The sequence below is a fragment of the Seriola aureovittata genome, chromosome 24, assembly GCF_021018895.1.
Source record: "Seriola aureovittata isolate HTS-2021-v1 ecotype China chromosome 24, ASM2101889v1, whole genome shotgun sequence".
In the NCBI taxonomy this organism is placed as follows: Eukaryota; Metazoa; Chordata; class Actinopteri; order Carangiformes; family Carangidae; genus Seriola; species Seriola aureovittata.
This window is the reverse complement of record NC_079387.1, coordinates 1,722,982-1,746,356: the sequence shown is the minus strand read 5'-3', so window position 1 is coordinate 1,746,356 and position 23,375 is coordinate 1,722,982. Positions and strand designations below refer to the sequence as shown.

General features: G+C 41.1%; 2 protein-coding genes across 8 annotated transcripts in view; one reads left to right on the top strand and one right to left on the bottom strand.

Moving 5' to 3' along the window:
- The window catches only part of LOC130165168 (fibronectin type III domain-containing protein 4-like), a 46,048-nt gene extending 34,597 nt beyond the window's left edge, over nucleotides 1–11,451 (bottom strand). The window contains exons 1-3 of the mRNA XM_056370165.1: nucleotides 11,334–11,451; nucleotides 9,456–9,533; nucleotides 6,517–6,620 (exon numbers count right to left, since the gene is read on the bottom strand). The gene's annotated coding sequence lies outside the window, so the exon portion shown is untranslated. The remainder of the gene's footprint in view (nucleotides 1–6,516; nucleotides 6,621–9,455; nucleotides 9,534–11,333) is intronic.
- A 29-nt stretch (nucleotides 11,452–11,480) lies between these two features.
- On the top strand, nucleotides 11,481–21,620 carry LOC130165166 (poly(rC)-binding protein 3-like). Of its 7 annotated transcripts, none has more exons than XM_056370158.1 (12): nucleotides 11,481–11,555; nucleotides 11,685–11,708; nucleotides 11,809–11,841; nucleotides 11,928–12,044; nucleotides 14,395–14,526; nucleotides 14,938–15,066; nucleotides 16,695–16,769; nucleotides 18,010–18,051; nucleotides 19,001–19,079; nucleotides 19,620–19,672; nucleotides 20,528–20,697; nucleotides 21,384–21,620. In XM_056370158.1, the coding sequence occupies exons 1-12, from the start codon at nucleotides 11,481–11,483 to the stop codon at nucleotides 21,436–21,438; spliced, it is 984 nt and encodes a 327-aa protein (XP_056226133.1). In that variant the 3' UTR covers nucleotides 21,439–21,620. The 7 variants fall into 7 exon arrangements, with proteins under 7 accessions (XP_056226133.1, XP_056226132.1, XP_056226131.1 ...); XM_056370157.1 differs by having other exon boundaries at nucleotides 16,695–16,838; nucleotides 19,004–19,079; XM_056370156.1 differs by having other exon boundaries at nucleotides 16,695–16,838.
- Nucleotides 21,621–23,375: the final 1,755 nt, after the last annotated feature.

Here is a 23,375-nt window from a genome sequence, read left to right as displayed (position 1 = left end):
AGTTACATGCTGTTGGTTATTCATGGAAAAGCAGCATTGATTGCAAAGGAAAGTGTGGCAGAAATAGCTCAAAGCCAATATGACCACTCTCCCACTTTGCCTCACTCTCTCTTACACACAAAATTGACTTTACTTTTCCAGAACTAAAATACTGCTCGTCTGTTCTCCTATAAAATGATCCATGTGTAAAATCTTCCTGTATTCTTTGAGTTTGCAGAAGATTTTTTTAGATTCTATAAATAAATTTCTAAAAATGTTCTGAAGCTCCATAACCACTAAGGATCCTCATACAAACAACTGGACATGAACCAGGGACATTTTGATTGATGCTTGGCCCCTTAACCCCTTAACCCTGGCCGGCCCCAGTCCCAGCCCCTGCCCCAATTTAATAACACTCAAAAGTTAAATTTTGCTACTTCGTGCAGTTGACTCAGCCTCCTTTTGTCGCCACTCTCCTGTGCTTGTCAACAATCAGTGAGATTGACCGTCACTGTGATCTCCCTCACCCTCTCCTTCACGCCCTTCTGCCTCCATTAGGACCCTGGCACCCTGATAAGATACATGGGTGGCCATGAGGACAAGCTCTGTTCAGTGTGGGGTTGCAATAATGGGTGGGGATGGGGGGAGTGTATGTGCTTGCTGGACCAGCCTGAGTCCATCACCTTGCTGGAGGCCATGGGCGGGGGGTTAGTCAATTTATAGGGCTATGGGAGCCGCCCCAGCCCCTAGTGTGCCCATAATCTGCCATCTTGGTCTTAAACTCCCAGGCTGCACCTCCTCTCTCCTGACCAGGAGCTTTCCTGCAACTTCACCGGTAAGCAGTTTAACCTTTGACCTAAATAGGGGCATCATCAAACAGACCTAAACAACAATACTTGACTATTTCTATCTTCATCTCACAAATACTGTCAATTTATTACGTAGAGAATTCTCTACGATTTCAGTTTTTCATTTAGATGGCTTATTATGACCCTCTAAGCCATTAATACTCCTCTATCACATAACTTTTGACAGATTATATGTCATTTCTCAAAGGACTGAGGACAGAATGCATTTAGTACTAATGAAGATTAGACTTTACTCAATTATACAAGAATGTTATGTAAACTAGTTTTTTTATCCAGAGCTACCACCACACTTAGTTTTGGGTTTTGAAGGCGAGCCAATGGTGTCATTCGAATATAAAGCAGATTTCCTCTGATGTGGTGCTCGATTTTACCCCACACACTCTTCTTTTGCCTCTTATGATTCAATGTGGAGCAAATTTAATGCTCTATTTGTAGTTTATCCCATGGGCCATTTTACAGTCGGGTTGGTAGGTAAAGGCATGATGGTTATCATTTTGTGTTGCACACAAACATTAAAAGCATGTATTGCAAGCCTCGTTAGTATTTTTTGGTTTGATGTCAGACTGTATTTTGCATGGAGAGCATCTGCGCTAAATGAAAACAATTGACAATGAGGTGAAACATGTTCTTCATTGTCTGCATTGCCCCTAATCCAGACAGTATAACCCCACTGTTTGCTTTTCCCTGGCAGCTCCCTTAAACGTTCTGCCACTGCTGCAGTCCAACCCTAATAATGTCAGATTAAGCCCTGCACAACTGTCCATCTGACATGAGGGCTGGATTTGTGCTGGATTGGAAAATCTGGATGGGATGCTTCCAAAGCTCTGTAATTCTAATTCTGCACATACACACACATCCACACAGAGAAGCAGATTAAAAAGCAGAGGAACAGAGGGGCTGGAGAGGATATGCATGTCACGGTAGTGTGTTTGCTGGGGTTGTGTGCATGTCTAAGTGTGTGTGTGTTTGGTTTGACCTCTACTTCTTTGAGATGCATCAAGCTCAAAAAGTTCCTCAACTGTCCTGACTGAGTCCCTCATGGCTGCACATGAGAAAACCCTCACAGCTGTGTTTTTAATCCAAGAAAAGCATTATTTGAACATGCAGCCGGGTTATTCTTGTGTCAATTGTTATCAACAATGACAAAGACAATAGCTCGGTGGATTTTGGGGGTGCTCGACCCTCCCCTGGGACACACGAGCGCCCTGGAGGCTACAGCACTGATTCAGGCCACCTCATCCCCAGACATACCCCCACGATGCCCGCGTGCCTCACTGGGCATGCCCCCCTTTTGTTGTAGCTGAGGGAAGGAGGGGGGGCTGATGGGGAGGTGGGTGATGGTCACCCAGATTACACCTCATCATTCGGCCTATTTACACTTGACACCAAACAGTATGGCAAACACAGTATCGCACCGCAGCAACTAAAACCGTGCTCATTGAGGATGCCGGGCGGTTTCATTTCATCATATAATTTCGAGAAGTGTCACGTGTTCCTCTGGTCGCTCATGTGAACTGCTGGTTCGGACCAATCGGGAGGCGCGGTTTGTCCTGGGCAGAGCAAAAGGAAGAGGGGAAAAAAAATATTTTCCCTTTGCGATTTTTAATCTTGCAACGCTCAAAGTGGTCATCGTCTACTGTGTCCTGCGCTACATAAAGGTAAACTCTCTCTTTGTGGCTCTTATGGAGAATCTTTTGGTAAAGCCTAGGGCACATTGTGCTTTAGAATTTTTTCCTAGGATGCTAGTATTGAAATGCATGATTTATTTTTTTAATTTTTTGAGGAAAAATGATAATCGAGTCGTGTACATGGTTTCTGGACTTTCAAAAGCAATAAAACTTGGATGAAATCCATGTCAACGTTGAGTTGGGTAACAACATCAATAATTAATTAACTTGATAACTTATCCACAGTCAAGAATAATAATTTTCCTGATCATGAGCTGTGACACAGTACGACTTATTGACTCGTTATCTAATTCACTTATTTGAAGAGGATCAAGTTAACATTTTGAGAAGTTACCCTCAGTGCACCCCAATAATATTTGGGTTTTCCCCAGAGAATAGTCAATTTTATGGTCAGTCGACTTTGCTTCCAATGGTCTCTTGATTACCATTGTTTGGGTGTTCATTGTCTTGGGTTACATTCAAGCGTGAGCGATTTTATTGTTGAACAATTAGCAGGAAATGCGGAACATGAAACATACGAATTGTAACTGGAAGAACTGCTGTTAACTATGAAGCTGGACTGACCTTTTTCACTGCAGGAACCATAACGTAACATGATCGTCAGTGGAATTGATACATCAGTTCCTCCCCGAGATCATTATTCCAATTATCGTCACACTGATATTAGCGCTGCTGATGGCCTTATTCTCGGCTAGTCATAGACCAAAAATGTCATTCGTCATTAGCTCAGAAGCTAAGCGCTGATTTTGATTTGGAGTACGCCGATGAATAACTCCTTTGTTTGGGTAAAAGAGCTTGTGAGCTCATCAGTGAAAGTCTCGTATTCTTACAAATTTATGTTCCTGCTGTAGGAGACAACACTAAAATAGAGCAATGGCTGAAAAGGGTGGGAAAGGCATGACAGCAACAATCAGCCAAAAGAGGGAAAGCAGAGAAAAGGGGGTACACTCTCGACCCGTTCTGCATGAGTGCTCTGTGAAAGCTGCACGTATGGAAGCCATGACTTTGTGACAAGCAGTGATCTCACATTACAAATTGTGGCAAATCTAAAATGGCCGACTTAACGCTCAGCTCTTAGCACTGCATTCACAGCACAACATGGTGTGCCTGCACTGTAAAGCCTGTTACACTGCGCTCACTGAAACCCCCCCCCCCGCCGCCCCTCCCACACTGGGACTATTTGAAGCGAACACGCAGTACTCCGCTAGACACTTTTAATGCTACTTGGTGATAGTTGGTCCTCGTGTCTTCTTTGCTCGTTGCTTTCTCTGATTTGACTGGTTGTGGTGAGGATGTGGTGGCCACGGTTTTGATTGTGATTTAGGCTGAGCTATCAGGATGCTGGGCTGCTGATGTGGGCTGACAGCTCTTGAGAGCACTGTCATAGCGGCGTATAGGAAGGCCGACTGGGTGGACGCCCCCCCGCTCCGCCGCACCACGTACAACAAAAGCCTGCGCCAGACGAGACAAGGGCTGCTCATATACCAGTAAACTGAGGGCGAAAAACCTCAGGAGTCAGTGGAACTCCTCTCTATTTCTTCAACTTGATCTGCCAACAGCTACTATTTCTGACAGGAGCAACCATCAACAGCAATTATTTATCATCCTTTTCCCCTGTTCCTCAGAGTCTTCATCCATGTTGCTTTCCCTGTCACAAACTTTGTCTCCGAGATGGGTTTTTTTTCCCCTCCAAATGTGAGTTAAAGCGCCAAACACTCCTGAAAGTGAGACGTTCGTCCATGCAGAACTGAGATGCTTTGAACAGATCCTGTGAAAACATATGGATCAACCAGGTCACCCTCTGTGCTCGCCCTCAGCTGCCCTATATGCACGCTTATATTCCTTTTGCTCACCCTTAATTGCAGCACAACAACATATTGGCTGCATTACAAGTAAACCTGTTCTCTTGGTTGAGTAAATTAGCTGCCAGATTTGCAGCTGAGTACATCTGCAGTTCAATTTTGCTGCATACCTGCATACCTCTCAGTCCTCTTCTAACAACAAGGGCAAGAAATCAATCTGCAATACTTGCATAGGGCAACATGGATAAAATAACTACTATTTTCATTGGTATTCAATTTGATTATTTGTTTGGTCCATGAAATCATCATATCCTCAAACTGGAGAAGCTGCTTTGGTAATTTCCTGTCCATTGACGAATCGTTGCAGCTCTATGTGGTGGTCAATCCCAAGAACAGCTACCCACACTAATGGTTCAGTTGTACGCCAGTGGGAATGGGCGAAAATATTTTAAGTTTTAAGTTGTTTTCATTGATGAAGAATGTCTCAAAAGGAGATTTTGTTTGCAGAGAAACACTGACAACTATTAAAAAGCTCCTTCACAAAGTCTAAAAAATGAAATGTTCAGTCCCAAAAGGCAGAAATAGAATCATGAATTTTAACTGGGCATAGCTGAGCAGTTTGCCGTGCCCCTTCACCTTCAAACTGACCTTGCTTTGCTCTGCATTTAATCAAACTGGGCCCTCTTGAACTTTGAAAGTCACCAGGCGTCTTTGAAAAGCAGCCATTTGCCAAAAAGGACATGAACTCTGACAAAAACAGTGACAGTTAAAAGACTTAACTAAAAGCAAAACCCAAAAATTTAATAAAAAAAAAAAAAAACCTTAAACTCCTTTGAGAGGTTAATTAGATTCCTTACATATCCATTTTTAAAAGCCAGAGTGAGAAAACACAGATTTGGGAATGCAACTAAGTAAAAAGCTGTAAAGGTCAAAGAGCTCAGATGAGGACACCCCCGTCCACAGCATCTGAAATACAGTGAAACGTGGTTTTGGATTCATTAGGACTATTTTCAAGACTAAGTCTGCTTCGAAAAGGAAGTATTCCTGCACCGGCATTCCTGTTTTACCCCCGATTTTGACTCATCTCCTCATGTAAACGTCACAACACATGAGAAGTAAAGAGAATGGCAACCAGTGACCCTCTCGGATACATACTTCACACTCTTATGTCATATTTTCAAGCTGAGGATGCTGAAAAGACGAGCAGGCAGCAGGTTTTTTTTTACTGCAAAACACCATTATTCCCCCAAAGAGACGACCCTGTCACTTTAAATTCATTATCTCAAAAATGAAAAACTCTTCATTTCCAGAAACCTCTGCAGCTTTCAGCTCAGTCCCTGGTGAACAGTGACGAAGGGTTTTATAGCAAAACGTCATAATGACATATCTGTAGATGCATGGATTAGGATGAACAGATGACAGGAGCTTGGCCTAGATTAGACTGCAGGCCGTCCATTTAATGATTTTCTTTATGTGATTTCAAATGTCTCTCTCTCTTTCTCTCTCTCTCTCTCTCTGTCAATCAGTTACTCTATCGACAGTAACTGCATCTCTGTGTCACTGTTATTTTAAGAAGGGCAACATGCAGGAAAGTGCTCAGTTAGCCTTCTATCTAAAAATAACTAAACTAATACAATGCTTTTTTCCTTAGATTTTTTTAATAGTTATTTAATAGGTTTGAGTCTATAGTTTTCCATCGTTTGTTTCTTGGTTTCAGTTGATGTAGTTTCAGTCCAAAAATACAGAAACATGATGCTCAGCTTGAGCAGTAGATGTATTTGCAAATGCTCCTGAGTGTGAATTCATGAATAAAATACACAACTCATATACAGGGTGGAGGTGACAGTGACTTTATCTGTCATTTACTGCTTTAAATTCAAAGCAGCAACAGCTTCTGAATTCATTAACCTACATTTCGGTGTTAGATTTGTTTTCTGAGTGCGTTAGGTTTCAGGTTTCAGCTAGAATCTATTGGAAAAATGGCTTCAAACTGAAGTCATTGGGCAGAAATAATAATTTCGCTCTTTCAAAACCTGCTGAAAGAGAAACGATTTTTTTTATCTTTGATATTTGCTGCAGTTTTTTCACATTTTAAATCTCTGTCCGAGCTCAGAGGACGCCGGACAGAGTGATGCGGACCGTGTCAGATGGGACAAAGTGAGTTGATGGTCACTTAACTGTGCGGCAGCTCTCAGCCTGGAGTTCAGACAGCGGCGTCCAGTTTAATATGCAGAGTGCTGTAATGAGATGCCTCCATATCTGTAGCCACCGCTGCCTCCTTCCTGTCAGAGCCAAGAGAGAAAGAAGTCAGATAAAAACATGTCATCAATACTTTTTTATGCCTTTCAACAGCGATACACTCTAAAAAAATAAGGTATGAAATGGACAAGTTCATTTACGATCAATAACCAGCAAAGCATTGTAAAAAATGTACTTTCACATGTCAGGTATGTCTGCCCCTTTCTCATCCATTTGCTTGTGTTTTCCCATCATTTACACACCACTGGCTCTGCATGAGAGCAGCATCTTCTCATTGTTAGCCGCACATAAAGAGAGACCCGAGATTCAAGTTTTTTGAGAGCAATGCACAAGTCTTTTCTGTGGCGAGCGCCGAGCAGACGCAGGGAGAGATGGGAGGCGAGGGGGGGAGGTGGGGGAGCCATTTTGTGCACTGCGTTGTCCAGCCGAGCGTAAAGCGTGATTAATTCAATAGCCGCCATAGAGGAGGAGGCTAGCAGCACTGCAACACCGAGCATGACCCACTTTCCCCATCAGATGTCATGAAAAATTCCCGTTCAACCCTCTCTGTGTTTCTCATTCCCCCTTCTCCAACTTCCTGCCTGATTAACAAAGAGACACAAGAGGAAAATTACAGAATCAATGCATGTGCAATATGTCTGAACTGATCGCAAGTGGCCACGGAGCGGGGAGGTTACACCAAAACATGCAGATTTTTGAAGCTTTTATGAGGACGTTTTCAGCTTTTAGGAGTAAGAAATCAACAAAACTGCCATTTTTGCTGGAAGGTTTTAGCCCATTGGGGCAAATGATTCATGGGGCCTTGACCTAATTCTATTATGCTACAGGATGTATGAGCAAAATACTGTCTGGGAGGACGACTATTCAAAACGCAGCTCTTAACGCTGACCTCGATCATCTCTGAGGTCCAACAGACTCGTATTTGTTGACCTGAATCTACAGCAAAGTATCCCCGTGTCTTAATCATGGGGAAGGAGGCTCTTTGAAGATGTGTTATTTTAGGGGCACGAGTGGAGGGAGGAAAGAGGTTTTTCAAAAGCATGTGCAGAATACAAATGTAGTGAGATATTATTACTAACTTTCAAAAAGAAGTAGGAGTGAAACACTTCTTAAAGCACTTCTTTGCCTCAATTTGTCTTGACAGGGGATACCATCAACGTTAGCTTGAGTCCCATCGTCAATCTTGGGAGGTTTTTTTCTGCCCCCCCCTCCCTCCTGCCCCTGGAGAGGACCTACACCGCTGGCTTGGGTCTTAAACCCGGATTAAGGCTTTTTATGTAATCTGGTCTCCTCTGGGAGATTGGAGAGACAGCTGGCAACAGAATCCCTGTCCCTTATCTCTCAAACCTCTGCTGGCCTCCGACCAGCACATCCCTCAGCTCTGCCTCTGCATGCAGCATAGATTAGAGGAGCGACGATCTCTGGAGCCAGAAATGATTCCTTTTCAACATATGTGTGGGTCCAGTTTAAAACCACAAACACTGAAACAACCCCCAATATGTTACAAACACATATCAACTACAGCTTCAGTGATTAAACGATTAATACATCGATTGAGCGACAGGCAACCAAAAACTATCATTGCATTTATTTTTGTCTCCGTTTAGCACCTTTTAAACTGTTGTCGCCCCACATGCACGGTGCCTTCCTCTCAGCTGCAAGCCTGACTCATCATTTTGTCAATTTAACAAAGTATAAAGCTGCCAAGAAGCAAAATACAAGAGGAAAATATAAAAATGTCCCAATCTGTAGTGACAATCAAAGTATTAATATCATTTTACAATTATACACTAATAGTCATTTTATAGAAACTTGATTTGTGCCTTTTACATTGAAAAAAAAAGAGTAATATAAAGTTTTTAAATATATATAAATATATCTAAACTACCAGAATATCAATGTATACAGTAGATACTGTGTGTCTGTTACCGTGAATAAAACATGCTCAGTGTATTCACAGATAAATGGAGGAACTTTTTTTTTTTTTTAAACAAAACTTTGTGTTCCAGCCTCTTAAATGTGAATATTGGATGGTTTTCTTCGCCTTAAATTGAAAGTCACTGTGTTTTTGGACAAAACGTGACCTCTGAAGACGTCACCTCGCACTCAATATTTGTATTTAAGTAAAACCTTCAGAAAATTAGGATCCTGAAAGTGATCTGCTTTTCCTTTAAAGGTCCGTTACACTTCGGGAAAATACTTAATAATTCCACATGTAACATGGTTTGAAGAAACTGAACATATACTGTAGCTCACATTAATTTGTTGCTCTGCAAAGATACAAATGCTAAAATACTTAATAACAAGAAAATAATGAATAAAAAAAAGGAGGACATTCCTCAGGTCCAGACCCTCAAACTATCATCACCTGTCTCACAGTTCCACCATAGACCAACACAGCACTGAGCCACCGGTCAGTGAGAGATGAATGCGTTTGTGTGCAGCTCTGTAGCAAACATGATCACCGTTGAGGCTCCCAGTGTGTTGGTGATGACCGCTGGAACACATCAACGTGGTGACAGCAAGGTCAAACCACATGATAGGTGTGTTTTGTGTAAGCACAACTCAGACTGCATCTGAGTTTTAATCAATACACAACTGGGCCGCCTGATTTAATACATACAGCAAGGTCGTGTTATAATTTTGTGCTTAATGAGCTTCATTCGTTTTAATCATCTCATGGATTTTAAAGACTCTTTTTTCTTTTCAGTCAGAAAACAAAAACTGCAAAAGCCACAACTGCAAATTAACAATTACACAGAGGAGGGAGGGAAAGGAAGTGATAAGTGAGACTGCAAATATATTTTTTCCATTTCCACATAGCAACAATGACTCCGATTGGCAGACAGTGACATTACCTGTCTCTTCAGTCAAGGTCAACTGCTCCAGGAGCTTTTCTGTCCACAAATGATCTTTCAGCCGGCTGCAATGCAGATCTATGAAAAGAAAAAAACATTATTCAACTCATATTTAGTGGTTTATATGTTTCCTGCCATATGTTTAATCGTTTTATCAAACTCAAACCATAGAAACATGTAGTTTAGGATTAGATGTGAAGGTTTAATCTGCTTTTTGAACCAAATATTGTAAAATATCAAATAAAATCATCAGTATGTTTTACTATTCTTGCACCTTTATGATTGTTTGCATCTCTATTTACATATTACACAACAGAAACAGGAAGTATCTAATATTAATTCCTTTCAATTCACATTTTTGGGACCAATTTACTAATTCATCAGAAGCTTATTTAATCAAAATCTGTATTACTTTTATTTATATTCATTTTTTTATAATTTGAGGGACTCATAATCTATTATCATTATTTCAATTTAAAAGAACTGAATGACTTCAATTTCACACTATAATGTGCTTCCCTTCTAATATAAGAGGATTATAATATATTTGAATTGAGTCAGAATCGTTCACATTTTGGGATTTTTGTCATCATTTAGAGCCACATTAAAATCATCCGGCCCTGATCCACAGTCAGGGATTCAGATTACGGACTGGAGCGCCCTCTTGTGGTCACGCTGGGGCCTTGCTTGACTCATTACATCACTTGTCAGGCAGAATTTAGAGGGGCTCCAGCTGAAAGGGGCTTGATAAAAATAAATATGGCGCTCGACGTTCTGTGGCTCATCTCGTGACTGAGGAGACATATGCTGACCTACATTTCTATGGCTTTTATCGCAAACGGCCGTGTGCTGCATCCGAGCTGAAATGAGAGTCCATTACATCTTCGGATGTATCGTATATAATCATTATTACAGTCATTATCATATTGTCTTTTTCCCTTGGGGCAAAAATGAAATGCTGGCCTCAATTAACCCATCTTCTCCCTCTTTCTGTGCTTTTCTTTACTGAAACACTTCCCAGGTCCAGATAAAAGATACATTTAGAGATATTTTATACAAAAAAACAATAATTAATTCACATACTAACAACAACAGCTGACTCCTCTGCTCCACTGTTGTCGAAAAACACATCAGTGAGCCACACTATTGCACTGGGTGACATGTTCCTTCATTACATTAAAACACACATACTGTAGTTCATTCTGACTCTCTCTCACACACGCACGCATGCGCACGCACACACGCACACACACACACATACACACTATCACCACAGCTTAATTCCCCAACAAATCCAGGTTTTACTCCTGTTTGAGTAACGCTCACTAAAACTACAGTGTCCAGCTGTTTCCCAAAATGGTTGAGCCTTTTTTTTTTTTTTTTTAATGGATGAGAGTACATTTATAATCTGTGTGTAAAGATTTAGGTCTTCTGTGGGAACAAACAAGCTGTGGGTTCAGCGCCACAGACAGTGCAGGGAAGTCTGAAAGTACTGCGAGACGGCCTGACGCACCGTTGTTTTTGTTTTTCATAGAATATAAGAAGCCTGAAACGTTTTTTTCTCTACTTTTATACTGTGCTTTTTTTATGAATTGAGCACAAATTACACATTAAACCAGGAGCTTTCGGGGACCATGGGTAATCTACCTTTATATGAATCCCTTTTTCTTCCATTTGTCAAACAAGCATCTCTTTAGTCACACTTTTCTCCAATCAGCTTAAAGTGATTTTAAAATGCTGGTAGCTGAATACCAACATTAAACTATCCAGATAAAGTACTACACTGTATTTTCATTTCATTACGCATGAATTCAACTAAAATGCCTTCGTCTCAGTCTGAGAAGAACATTATAACCGATTCCATGCTTCAGTCCCTACCTCATCAGCTGTGTCTTTATTTTATTTTATTTTTTTTTTGTATCTGGCAGGTGACCGGTTGGCCGACTCCACCATCACACTCGCGTTGGCCCTTGAACTCCTCTCTCTCGTGACCACGCCCCTTATTCCTCTACATCCAATCCCGACATGGAGCCCATCAAGGTCCAATCAGAAGGTGGACTGAATGTGACCCTCACCATCAGGCTGCTGATGCACGGCAAGGTATCACAAAAAAAAAAAAAAATGGATTCAATTTTCCTTCTTTAATTACCTGTCAAAAAAAAGAAAATAGCTGATTTCAAGGGTCCCTGTGGCACAAATACACATAACAATGTTTCTGTGTTCCTGCAGGAGGTTGGAAGCATCATAGGAAAGGTATTTATCACCAACACAACAAGCAGACCATGTAAAGCATCATAACGCCTGTAGGAAAAACACTAAGCATCTCAATATTGTTCCTTTTCTTTGCTTCCAGAAAGGAGAGACTGTGAAGAAAATGCGCGAAGACGTGAGTTCAACTTTTCAGCAAATATTCTAGCATTCTTAACACTCTAGGCTCTTAATCAAATATTGTTTTGCCCTTTGCTTTCATAGAGCGGAGCCCGTATCAACATCTCAGAGGGGAACTGCCCTGAACGGATAGTCACCATCACCGGGCCGACAGATGCTATTTTCAAAGCCTTTGCCATGATAGCCTACAAGTTTGAGGAGGTATTGTCGTGTATAATCTAAACTCTACAAAGGCTGTTTTTGAAGTTGCAGTTACTTAAATAAAACCAGTCATACCACACTGTAGAAATACTCTGTTACAATTAAAGTTCCTACATTTTAAATGTTGCAGCATGCAGGAAAATGCTTGTTTGGTCCAACCAACAGTCTAAATCTCATAATTATTGAAATTAATTAGAACAAATGCAAAGAAAAAGAAGACAATTCTCACATTTGAGAAGCTGGAATAATGACAAATTTGGTATTATTACATGAAAAATTATTTGAACAATAACGACAAGATTTGCAAACTAATCAACCTATCATTTCAGCTCTACTTGTTGTAAGGTAGAGTGGTTTAAAAGATGTTTTCTCATGTGTTTCATCTGCAAAAATCTTTTCAAGGAAATCACATCTGTAGTTAAGTGAAGTACCTGAGTAAACGCACTTAGTTACATTCCACCAGCGCTGTGCCTGAGCGTGTGCACTGACTCATTTCCAAATGGAATACAAAGCAGAGTTGGCCCAGTTATGTGGGGCAGAAATGTGCTGATCTAACCTTGCAGCACCCTTTGAAAGTGGGCCAGTGCTGTGTTTGAATTGGGTGTCTTATCAGCCGGACCGAGTCAAACTGTCTCCACAACACAGCAGATTAACCTGTGCAGAGAATGAGTATGAGCCAATGTGTGTGTGTGTGTGGGGGGGTTAATGAGACTAATTTACAGATGAAAGTTAGAACGGTACTTTTGCACATTCAATAAATAGTGTTTCATTATATTCTGTTGTTTATTTTCATGAAACAAAAAAGTTACGTGCATTAATAATTTAAGAAAGTCTACTTTTCACTTCAAAAATCAACATGTAACACACATGTAATTTGCCCAAATCCTCCCATAAAATAGTGCCAAAAGGAAGTATGGGCAATGAAGTCAAAAAAGATAAGGTAAAATTTAAGATAAACACAAAGCTTGTGCTACAGAAGATGGACCAGACTCAGTGAATAGCTCCCTAAGCTTAACATGTCCTATGATAACTATTAATTTAGCCGTACAGACTAATGAGCAGTGATAACTAACATGTCTTTGGGGTCATCAGGTGGGAACCTCCTTTCACCAGTGTTTCGTCTAGTTGGTCCCACGACACCTCCAGGAGGCTAGACAGTGATCACTGGCGTCCCAGAGTCACTCCCCTAATGCCAGCCATCACTGCTCCTCACACCAAGACTATTTTCTTTATCTTGCCTATGCTACCACAAACAACACCATCATCAACTCTGACAAAACACACTAACAGATTAAGCAGATTCAGCAAACAAACTCCCCTAAACAGTTGGAGAAAGTGGCGGCCATTTTGAATGAGGGAGGTAGAGTCAAGGAGAGATGCCTTTTTGAGCTAAACTCTCCCCCGCCGGATTAGGCTGTGCTCCACCCCCCCCCCCCCCCACTCCCCCACTCTCCAAGACATCAAACTAACAAACAAACAAACAATCAAACAAACAAACAAACATACTCACCTAAACAGCCAAAGACACACTACAAACCAATTCAATACAAGCAAACAATACAGGCCACCTCACCTGGACTAACCGCATGGTCTCAAAGTTGCAGTACCTGAACACAATGAACATAGTGGGTCTCCATTTACCCAGAGTTTTAGGTTCTGGGGAGTTGGCAGTACATCATAAGTTGCCCCTATCAAGAATCTAATACTACTTTCCTCCGTGCTCCAGAGTTCTTTCCAGCTAAGCTTTTTCTTGTCTACACCTTCCCAATTCACCCACTGTCCCTGCTTAGCCTGGGCCACTGCCTTAGCACCCCTTAATAATTCCTCCTGTCTACGAACCTGCTCCACGACTAGCTTTCTCTTCTCCTTGGGACCTGCTCTACTCCACACCGGTTTGCCTGGGCCAAGCCCCAAGCCTCCCCGGCCTATTTGGACATTACCCACAATCTCTGTATGCCTAAGCGTTGCTTCTGCCTCCTGCACTGCGATTCTTGGATTCCACTTTCTCCCCTTGATTGGGTTTGGAACCACCTTACTAACTACCGCATCTTTGCTCCCAGATAACAGGAAAAATGATGGTAAAAAATGACCATACTGCCTGCAGAATGTAACAGTGCAACCTGAAGTACAGCGTAGATACATCTACATTGCTGCTGAAATATTTAAACTGCCACATTATTTTTACTCTGCTATTTCAAGGCAGTGCTGTGCTACAACATTTTAAATATCTTCTGTTTCTTCTAGCAATGCAGGATAAATGCATGAAGGTAGATTTCTACAAAGCCAACTGTAACATGTTGTGAAGGACACATTATTTATCTGATATTACCTGGTCTCTGCTCCTCCTCAGGATATAATCAATTCCATGAGCAACAGTCCAGCCACCAGTAAACCCCCTGTAACCCTGAGGCTTGTCGTCCCAGCCAGCCAGTGTGGCTCCCTCATTGGCAAAGGAGGCTCCAAAATCAAAGAAATGAGAGAGGTAGAGTATATAGACACATACATTCTTCATTTGCAGCATATATCCTGAACTCGCTCTGTCTTCTTCTATCCTAGTCACCTCTATAAGTACAATATGAATTAAACTTTTACCAGATATTAAAGTAAATGCTCCAGTTACACTGGTTTTGGAGGGTTTTCACTGTCTAAATTTATCCTTCATACAGTTCTCATGTAATCTTTCTAAAGCCCACACTTATTATTATACTTACACTTATTCATATAGTTTCCATTTAAGCTTTAAGTGCTGCATAGTCCTGCAGTGTGTAAAGCTCAAATCTTATTTTGCTGCTCTGTTTTTAAGTCTGTTTGAAGTTGATTAAAAAAAAGTAGCAAAGATGAATCACTCTCCACATGATTTCTTGTATTTTTTACGTTTCCTTCTTACCTCCAGTCCACGGGAGCCCAGGTCCAGGTTGCAGGTGACATGCTCCCCAACTCCACCGAGAGAGCAGTGACGATCTCAGGGGCCCCAGAAGCCATCATCCAGTGTGTCAAACAGATATGTGTGGTGATGCTTGAGGTACAGTATGGAAGGAAGGAAAGGATAAAAATTAGGGTGATGAAGGAAACATCATTAAAAGTGACCAGATGTTGTGATTGAAACCACTCATATGGAAGAGATAGTATATTTACTTTTAGTTATAATGGTTAAGATTTCAGTCCTGGTTGATTTGTCTACAGTTTAATGAGACATTAAACACTTCAGCAGCTGGAACAAGTGATTTTTTACTCAATCTTTATTTTTTACTTCTGACTGACCAATCAATTTCAGAATCTTTTCAAAATATTTACTAACCTCCATTTTATAGTTTTTTCGACAATAAAAAAACTACATAATGAATATGTGTTTCAATACAATGAAAATATAATAGCATAAGTCATTATAGTGTAAGACAGGTTGTTGAGGAGGCAGGTCAAATTGAATTTAAATTAATGTGAAAATCCAACAGGCTTCACATTAAGTGTGAGTCTCTCTAGATTACCAATTCATCACCCAGGGAATGGCAGACCTGCCACTCACAATTAAAGCCTGTACAAAGAGAGGTAATTACTGCATATATTACACTGATGAAAATGAAAATCTTAAGGATCATAACTTTAACACAGCTCTGAGTTTGATCTGCTGTATCGACGGCTCTCTGATGATAAAGCATGGCCTATTTCTGTGTTATTTACTGCTACTGTCTGATGCATCTGTTTGATTTTGTGTCTTGATGATTTAAGTTTGCAAATCTGCCCATCACTGTTCTGCTGCTAACACATTTCTCTTGTCCAATAGCTAAAAAAAAATATAGAAGAAAGTGTTCGTGAGAGCAAGCAGGTGCCCTTCTCCTGCAGTAATGCCTACAGAGTCAGGAGAAAAGTCCAAATAATCAGCTTGAGTGTTGAGCTTTTGGCTGAATTTTATTTACAATATTTCTATGTTTCTGCTTGAGTCCGATTCATTGATGAGAGCTCACTGCTGTTACACACGATCCGACTGAGGCTTAATGCCAGGACATGTCGGCAAATTTGTCAAGCCATTGATTGTAAATAAAATTCCCCCCAAAGATCAATACACAAAGTGCTTATTTTGCTGTTCTTGACCTCTAGAGAGCTGCTTTTTTTTCTCCCCTGGATCAGTTTCTGCAAAATATAGACATTGGAGAAACAATCACTATGAGCTTGTAGATCAATGTCACCATTAGAATAAAAGGGCTACACACCTCATAGTTGTCTCTCTTTTTCATGCACCATTAATTTTAACTATCTGCACAGCCAGTTCTCCATTGGGCCTTCATGATGGCACCAGCCATGGATACTAGGAGATATGTGACATGAGTGTAAGTCTCTAGAACATGGACTTAAAAAGGTGTTTCAAATACAGTATGTTCAGTCATCATTATCCAGTTGAAAGTGATGTTGCAGGTAAATCCAAGTTTAGTTGTGCACTGAACCACGATTTGGACATTTTATGTCAGCATGAACACACAGTGAAGAGCACTTTTGTTTTGAGTGTCACAGGCCGTCTTCCCTCAGGCACTGTCCCTGCTGGTCTCACTTTATGCAACTTCTTTCTTTCTCTCTGTCTATTTCTTTCTTTCTTTCTGCTCTAACACTTTCACCCCTTCTTCTGTCCCTCACTCTCTCCTCCTTTGCTCTCCTCAGTCCCCACCGAAAGGTGCCACCATTCCCTACCGCCCCAAGCCTGCCTCCACCCCTGTCATTTTTTCAGGTGGCCAGGTAAGAGCAGACCCACTGGGGGCGTCCACAGCCAACCTCAGCCTCTTACTGCAGCACCAGCCACTGCCTGTTAGTGTCGCACCAGGTTTTACTCACTTTTCCTCACTCCCCTACCCCCCCCCCCCCTCCCCGACCCCCAACTAGCATGAACCCATCACTGCTGTTTACTGTGCCCTCACTGTCATCCATCACCCCAGCCACTCACAGCAGAACTGGGATAAATGACAAGAGTCTTTAAGTCTGGTGTCAGTTCATGTTACTCTGTGTCGGAGGATCCATGTTGTTTGGGAAATTGGCCGACTTACCTTTTAACTGATGAGAACAGAGTAAAGGATCCTGGTGTTCACCATCAACAGTTCTCCATGTTAAACCTGAATGGACAAAGACAAAAAGACCCTGACTTTAGCTGATAAGCAGCAGACAAGAGGACAAAAGAGAGCAGGCTAGGCTGAGGAGGCTAATGGTTAGCAGCAGGCTGTGTGGACAGGTAGATAAATCAGCTGATCTGCAGAGGAAGGAAAACTCAGTAGGGACAACTAGTGGACTCAGTGTGAATGACAGGAGACAGAGAAGATATGATGGCCTGATAGTATTGTAAAGTTGGTCAAAAAAGTGCTTTTGTAGATAAGGATAGATTTAATTAGTCTCTCACATCAACCCCAATCCACTAAGCTGTCAATTATTTTCTTGATTAATCAGTTAGTGGTTTGGTCAATGCCGGTCACGATTTCCTCAAGTCAAAGATGACGTCTTCAAATAGTTTGTTTGGCCAACTGTACAAAACCCAAGACTGACTTTTTTTTTTTTGCACTTTTGCTTTAAAATAATCTCATTAGTTATCCAGATGACTGCTGGTCAAATCACATTACTCCTCTCAGGGCCACTCCTCTGGTTCCCCCCCCCCCACACCCTCCCTGTTGCCTCCCCACTGTCTGTGTTGTCCCTTATTGATTTAGTTCAACTGGATCTGATTGATGAATAGCAGGAGAACATGACAGGGAGTCTATAGTGCATGACTGTCTTGTAATATGAGTGAAAATATAGTTCAAAAGATTAAAAATAGAACTTGTAGCAATGTCAATTATTGTTATTTTTTGGCCTAATTTTGTTACAGATTCAACAGTTTTACTTTGTCAAAGATTGATCAAATACAGTCCATTTTATTTGAAGCCAATATTTTTGAGTTCTTGTTCCGATGATGTAACGAGATAACAATAAGCTCTTCTCCTCATGTTTGCAGGCTTATACCATTCAAGGACAGTACGCCATCCCTCATCCAGATGTGAGTGCTAACCCCACGAGGCAGTCCACACTGCACTCCCCATAACTCTGTCTCGCTGTATCCAAATTTCTCTCTCATCTCTCTCTTTGAGTCGCAGGCTCTTTTTGCTCTCTTTCCACCCTTATTAATATTAATTGTTAATATTAATACAGCTTTTTTTCTGATATGTATTTCCTATATCTTCTAACTTTTCTGACTCTTGCCCCCCTGCCCTCTGTTTGGAGTTAAACCTCATGGGGCTTGGCCTGGTGGCAGGTGGTTTCCTTTTGTTTCAACAATCACCCTGAGCCCTGAAATCTACTATATCACAGCAAGCATTGTTGTTTTCATTTTTATTCAGCTTCAGAAATGTGAGTTGACAAAAAGCCCTTCATATAAGATTAAAACCAGAAGACAAACAATGACTGAAGTAGTATCATGGATTAAAAAGGCTGCTTCAACTCCTTTGACAAGAATGTTACTTTAACAAAAATGTGTCAACGTAATCACATCTTTACCGTGATTGATTCGTTTAAAACCCCTATCGTCACAGTGATTGTCAAATTACAGCTTCACGAGTTGTGGTAGGTGGTGGTCTTTTTTCCAAAACTTTCCAAAACCAAAAAACACAACAGCAGAAATGGAAGGTGTGTATTTATCCAGTCTAATAAGGTCCAACCTTCACAAGCATCACCCCAGTCTCAGGCCAAGTCCTTTATAAGCTCCTTCTTTTCTTCTGTCCTTTTCTCTCTTTCTCTGAGTCTTCATCCTTCACCTGTCTGTGTTGTTACTTCTCCTCAGATCCTCTATTTACTCTTGTAGCATTTCGAACACACCTGTACGTGTGTGTGCCTGTGTGTGTGCGTGTCTGTGAGTGTGTGTGTGTGTGTGTGTGTGTGCGCGCGTTCTGCGTGAGTGTGTTTTTAACGATGACCTCATAGCTCTGCTGTCCTCCTCCTCCCCCCCTCAGCAGTTGAGCAAGCTCCACCAGTTGGCTATGCAGCAAACCCCCTTTACCCCCCTCGGACAGACCACCCCTGCCTTCCCCGGTACGTACCCACCTACACAACGACCCTCTTTACCAAAGCTCCTTCTCTCGTTTTTACCTGTAGAGACAAAGACATTCTCTTCCTCCTTTTTTTTCTCTTTCTCTTCTTTTCCTGTCTCTGTCCTTTCTCTTTTTCTTCTTCTCGTCGTTCTCCTCCTAATAGTCTCTGTGGTGCACTGCCATTGACATGGCCTGCTGGTGGTCTGCTCTTGTTGATGTTGAGGTTTCTCTCGTTCTTTGGTTTTCCCTTAGCATCCTTTATTTAACGATTAAACTGCTTCAGATTGTTTCTTTCTTCAGTTCCAGAGCAGAATTCAAATAGTCAGTCGATAGGTTTTTTATCTAGTGTATGTAGGCTCTGCTCAGGGCTGAGCCAGACTTCCTAGTGACACAGAAATGCTACCGGTCAATAGACAGGGAATTAAAAAACTCCAGGACTGCACTTCATCATTGTTACTCACTCCTTAAATGTGCCAAACTCTATTTTATGTCCTCTCCCTTCCCTCCTCTCTCTCTGTCTGCTTCCTGTGTTCAGCAGCAGGTCTGGATGCCAGTAACCAGGCCAGTACTCATGAACTCACCATTCCCAATGATGTGAGTACATTTGTCATAATGTGCAAAATGTCCACTTCTGACTACGACAACTGCTTCTTTTTTGTAAAAAGCTCAATTTTCCCTGACAGAGATTCATTCTAAACAATATTTCAAATGACACTGTGATTCAGAATGAGAGATTTGTCACTCGAAAACTGAGAGGATTGTTTTTGCTGCTGAAATACCGCCACACTTATTCAGCAGTTTTGGTCATTTGTAGCCACTTTGTGCCAATTTGTCATTGCCACTGCAACATACTGTGCTTTCAAAGTAAAAGAGTGTTCAGAGTTAACATTAGATAGCAAACCTTTAAGAAAATCCATAAAGGCATTTTTATTAACCTCATATTAAAGTCCATTTTAAGAGGATTTACATTAAATTCTTCATTGATTGGTTAAATAAAGAAATCTGCTCCAAAACAACAAAATGAAACAAAGATGAGGCAGAACACGTGTCAGGAACTAACTGCAATCAAAGCCCAAATTCACAAACGTTGTTGGACCACAACGTCAAAAACTGTGGTTTATTATCTTTCAACATGGCTTCCTGTTGAAGTTTACAGCAATTCAATGTGACAGCAGTTCAGCCACAACTATTGAGATCTCCTTTTCCCCAGCAGAGATACAGCACAGCCAAAGGCAGCTGGCCGTGTAAAGTGAATGTCCTTAATGGAAAAGACTTGTTGGAGGCAAGAAAGAAGAATTAAAGTTATAGCTGAAAGCTGACAATCCTCACATGCTTCACAGAGAATCCAAGTCCCATCATATCAGAAGTAGCGTTGGATCAAGATGTGTGTATTTATATCTCTTTAATGTATTCTGGCCATCCTAAGACCAATCCCCATTTTCTTCCCAGCTAATAGGCTGCATAATCGGACGCCAGGGAACCAAAATCAACGAGATCCGTCAGATGTCTGGGGCGCAGATCAAAATTGCTAACGCCATGGAAGGGTCATCGGAGCGCCAGATCACCATCACAGGGACCCCCGCCAACATCAGCCTGGCCCAGTACCTCATCAATGCAAGGTCAGTGGCTGTTTGAGTTTGGTGTGAAGTGATCAAATGGAACAAACAGGGGGAAAAGTTAAAGCCCTCGTTCCTCCTTGTGAACATTTTTCACGGTATTGCTCTGACATGGAAGTCTCTGTTTTGAAATAGCAAAGTGCCCAATTAGCTGCTCTCAGTTTGCCTGCGAAAGCTCTGGTCTCTTATCTTAATGAGCTTGAAACCTCTTGTCTGTCGGCATTTATCTTTGCTATTCTTTCTTTTTTTTATTGCTTTCGACCATTGATGATGTTGCTGCACTCAGACTCTAATAATGTGTTGTGATTTAATATCGCAAAAGCAGCTAATTATAAAGTACTCTGAATGTAGTGAAGTAAAAAGTAAGGTTGGGGTGGCAAACAGTCATGTAATGCGTTAAATTCTTCTCATTTAAACCATAAACAGCGTCAAAAACAATGTTTTTAGTTGCATAACCTTACCCATGACTTATAATTCAACATTTTAGAAAGACTTAGCTGAGAGGACTGAGTTCATGATGTCCCATGTGCAACTGTCTGCATAAAGAGTAAATACAGAAAACAACTCAAAGAAATGGTACAAAATCAGTTCATTTTTGCTGCCATGTTTGGCCAAATTTGGGGTTAAACTTAGGCTGCTTTGGGGAAAAATTAGCAATTATTGCCTACTTCTCTAATATCCCTGTTTAGGTTCAGAGACGTGGCGGCCATGTGGAACGACCCATCTTCCATGACCACATCCTGAGATCCCTGACTGGCTCCTCCGTTTGGCCCTTTCCAATGACTGACTACCGCAGACAACCCTGATGAAGCCCTTTGGACTCTGGCTCTGGCTCTCCGAAAACCTCGACCACCTTCCCACCCTGGTTCAAAATTGTTAGTGCATCAGAGAGGGATGGGTGCTCACTTTTATTTCAGAGAGCCAAATTAAACACACACATACAAAAAAAAAGAATTACAAAAAAGAAACTCTCTGTTGATTAGGTTTTTTAGAGAACTGTTGAAGCATGTTGAATGTTTATTAGGAACAACTTGTGTTAATCTTTCTTTCTTCTTTTTCTCTATTGCTTTCTCTTTCTCTCTGTCAGTGCTGCGTCATAGAACATCATTTAAAAGTATAAGAAGTACTAGTAAAAGATTGAACATTTTTCGTAGAACGTAGTTATTTGCATATTACAGCTGCTCAGTGATGCTATCGGCAGAGTGTGTGGTGGGATGTAGCCAAATTATCAAATTTTGATAATACATTTTGAAAAGAAAAAAAAATTGGACTGTTCTGCGTTTGTCCTAATTTGCATCTTTGTCTACTTACAAATCCAATCTCTACCCATGACTCTTTGCTGCATCACATGACCCTTTTAAGCCAATGGTATCACTCCTCGAGCCTCCCTTCTCGTGTTAATTTCCTGTATTTACATTATTGCTTATATTGCATGTGTTCAGTGTCGTATCATTGTGTATTTGAGTAAGCCTGTTCAGTGTATGTGTTCCTTCACATGTTATTATTATATCTTTGTGCTCCTGTTCTTTTCCGCAAACTTTTTCAGCATTTTTGGCCATTCACGTCTAGTCCTACTCCCTGCCCAGACGAAAAACTTTCCGCCATAGCCTCCTTCTATCAACACCGATTATTAGTATATAGATGCATGAATGGGAATTAGTGAAAAATCAGTGGTGAAAACACTGACTGAAAATTTAAATGATTGTTTACTAACTTATTATTATTATACTGTATTTGTTTTGTACAAGGACTATTGTGACTTAGCACATTAGTCGACTACGCGGCGCTCATGCAATAGACTATTCAACACTTTACTCTGGACTGCCTCTGATGTGATGGGAGGAATTAGTTGGACTTAAAAGCCAAGTGTTGCGTCCAAACCTTTCTGCTTCCTTCCCTTGTGCCGGAAAGTATTCGCTAGGCTGCTAGCAAAAAAAAAAAAAAAAAAAAAAAAAAAATTCTGGGTCCTTGTGGAAGCTTTTGAGAAAAGTCAAAAACAAGGGAAAGAAGCCGAATCTTAACGGCAAAGTGGCCCAAATGTTTGGACGAAGCCGAATGGTATTTTTTGAGCCAAGGAATGTTCAGGGGTTCATTGGGGGGAACCCACGGGGCCTGGGCGGACGTGACCACTCAGTCTCTTTTTCACGATTGTTCATCTTGTCATGTTCTTTTCGTTGTCATACGGTTGATTTGACGCTTTAGGTTTGAATGTCTTTTTATTGTCACGACTATGTCAGCAACTTAATTGTTTTTATTTAAAAAAGGACAGGTTGGATGACAATTCCTGCTTCACTGGTTTTCAGTAAAACCGGTATGTATTTATTTACGATGTGGTGATGCACATATGACGTTTTGTTTGTTGATCATGAAACTTAAGCTAAGTTAGTTTTGTTGTATTGTATTTTATTTGAGAGGGAGGTGTGGATAATATTTGGTACGATTCAGTGTTTCAACCATCCCACGCGTATTCTACTCATGAGGATGCTCTAAATACTATTGGACAGCTTGAGTCATCTCATTTCTGAGCTTCAGCTGAGCTCAATTCAGTGTTGACGCATACAAACAGCTGTTGAATGTTATTGTTGAATCACGTTATCTACTGTCCAACACGGCAACATTCTGCATTTTCTTCATACGTACCACTACTTTTGTTTTATTTCCAGTAGCCTATGCTGAGCTAA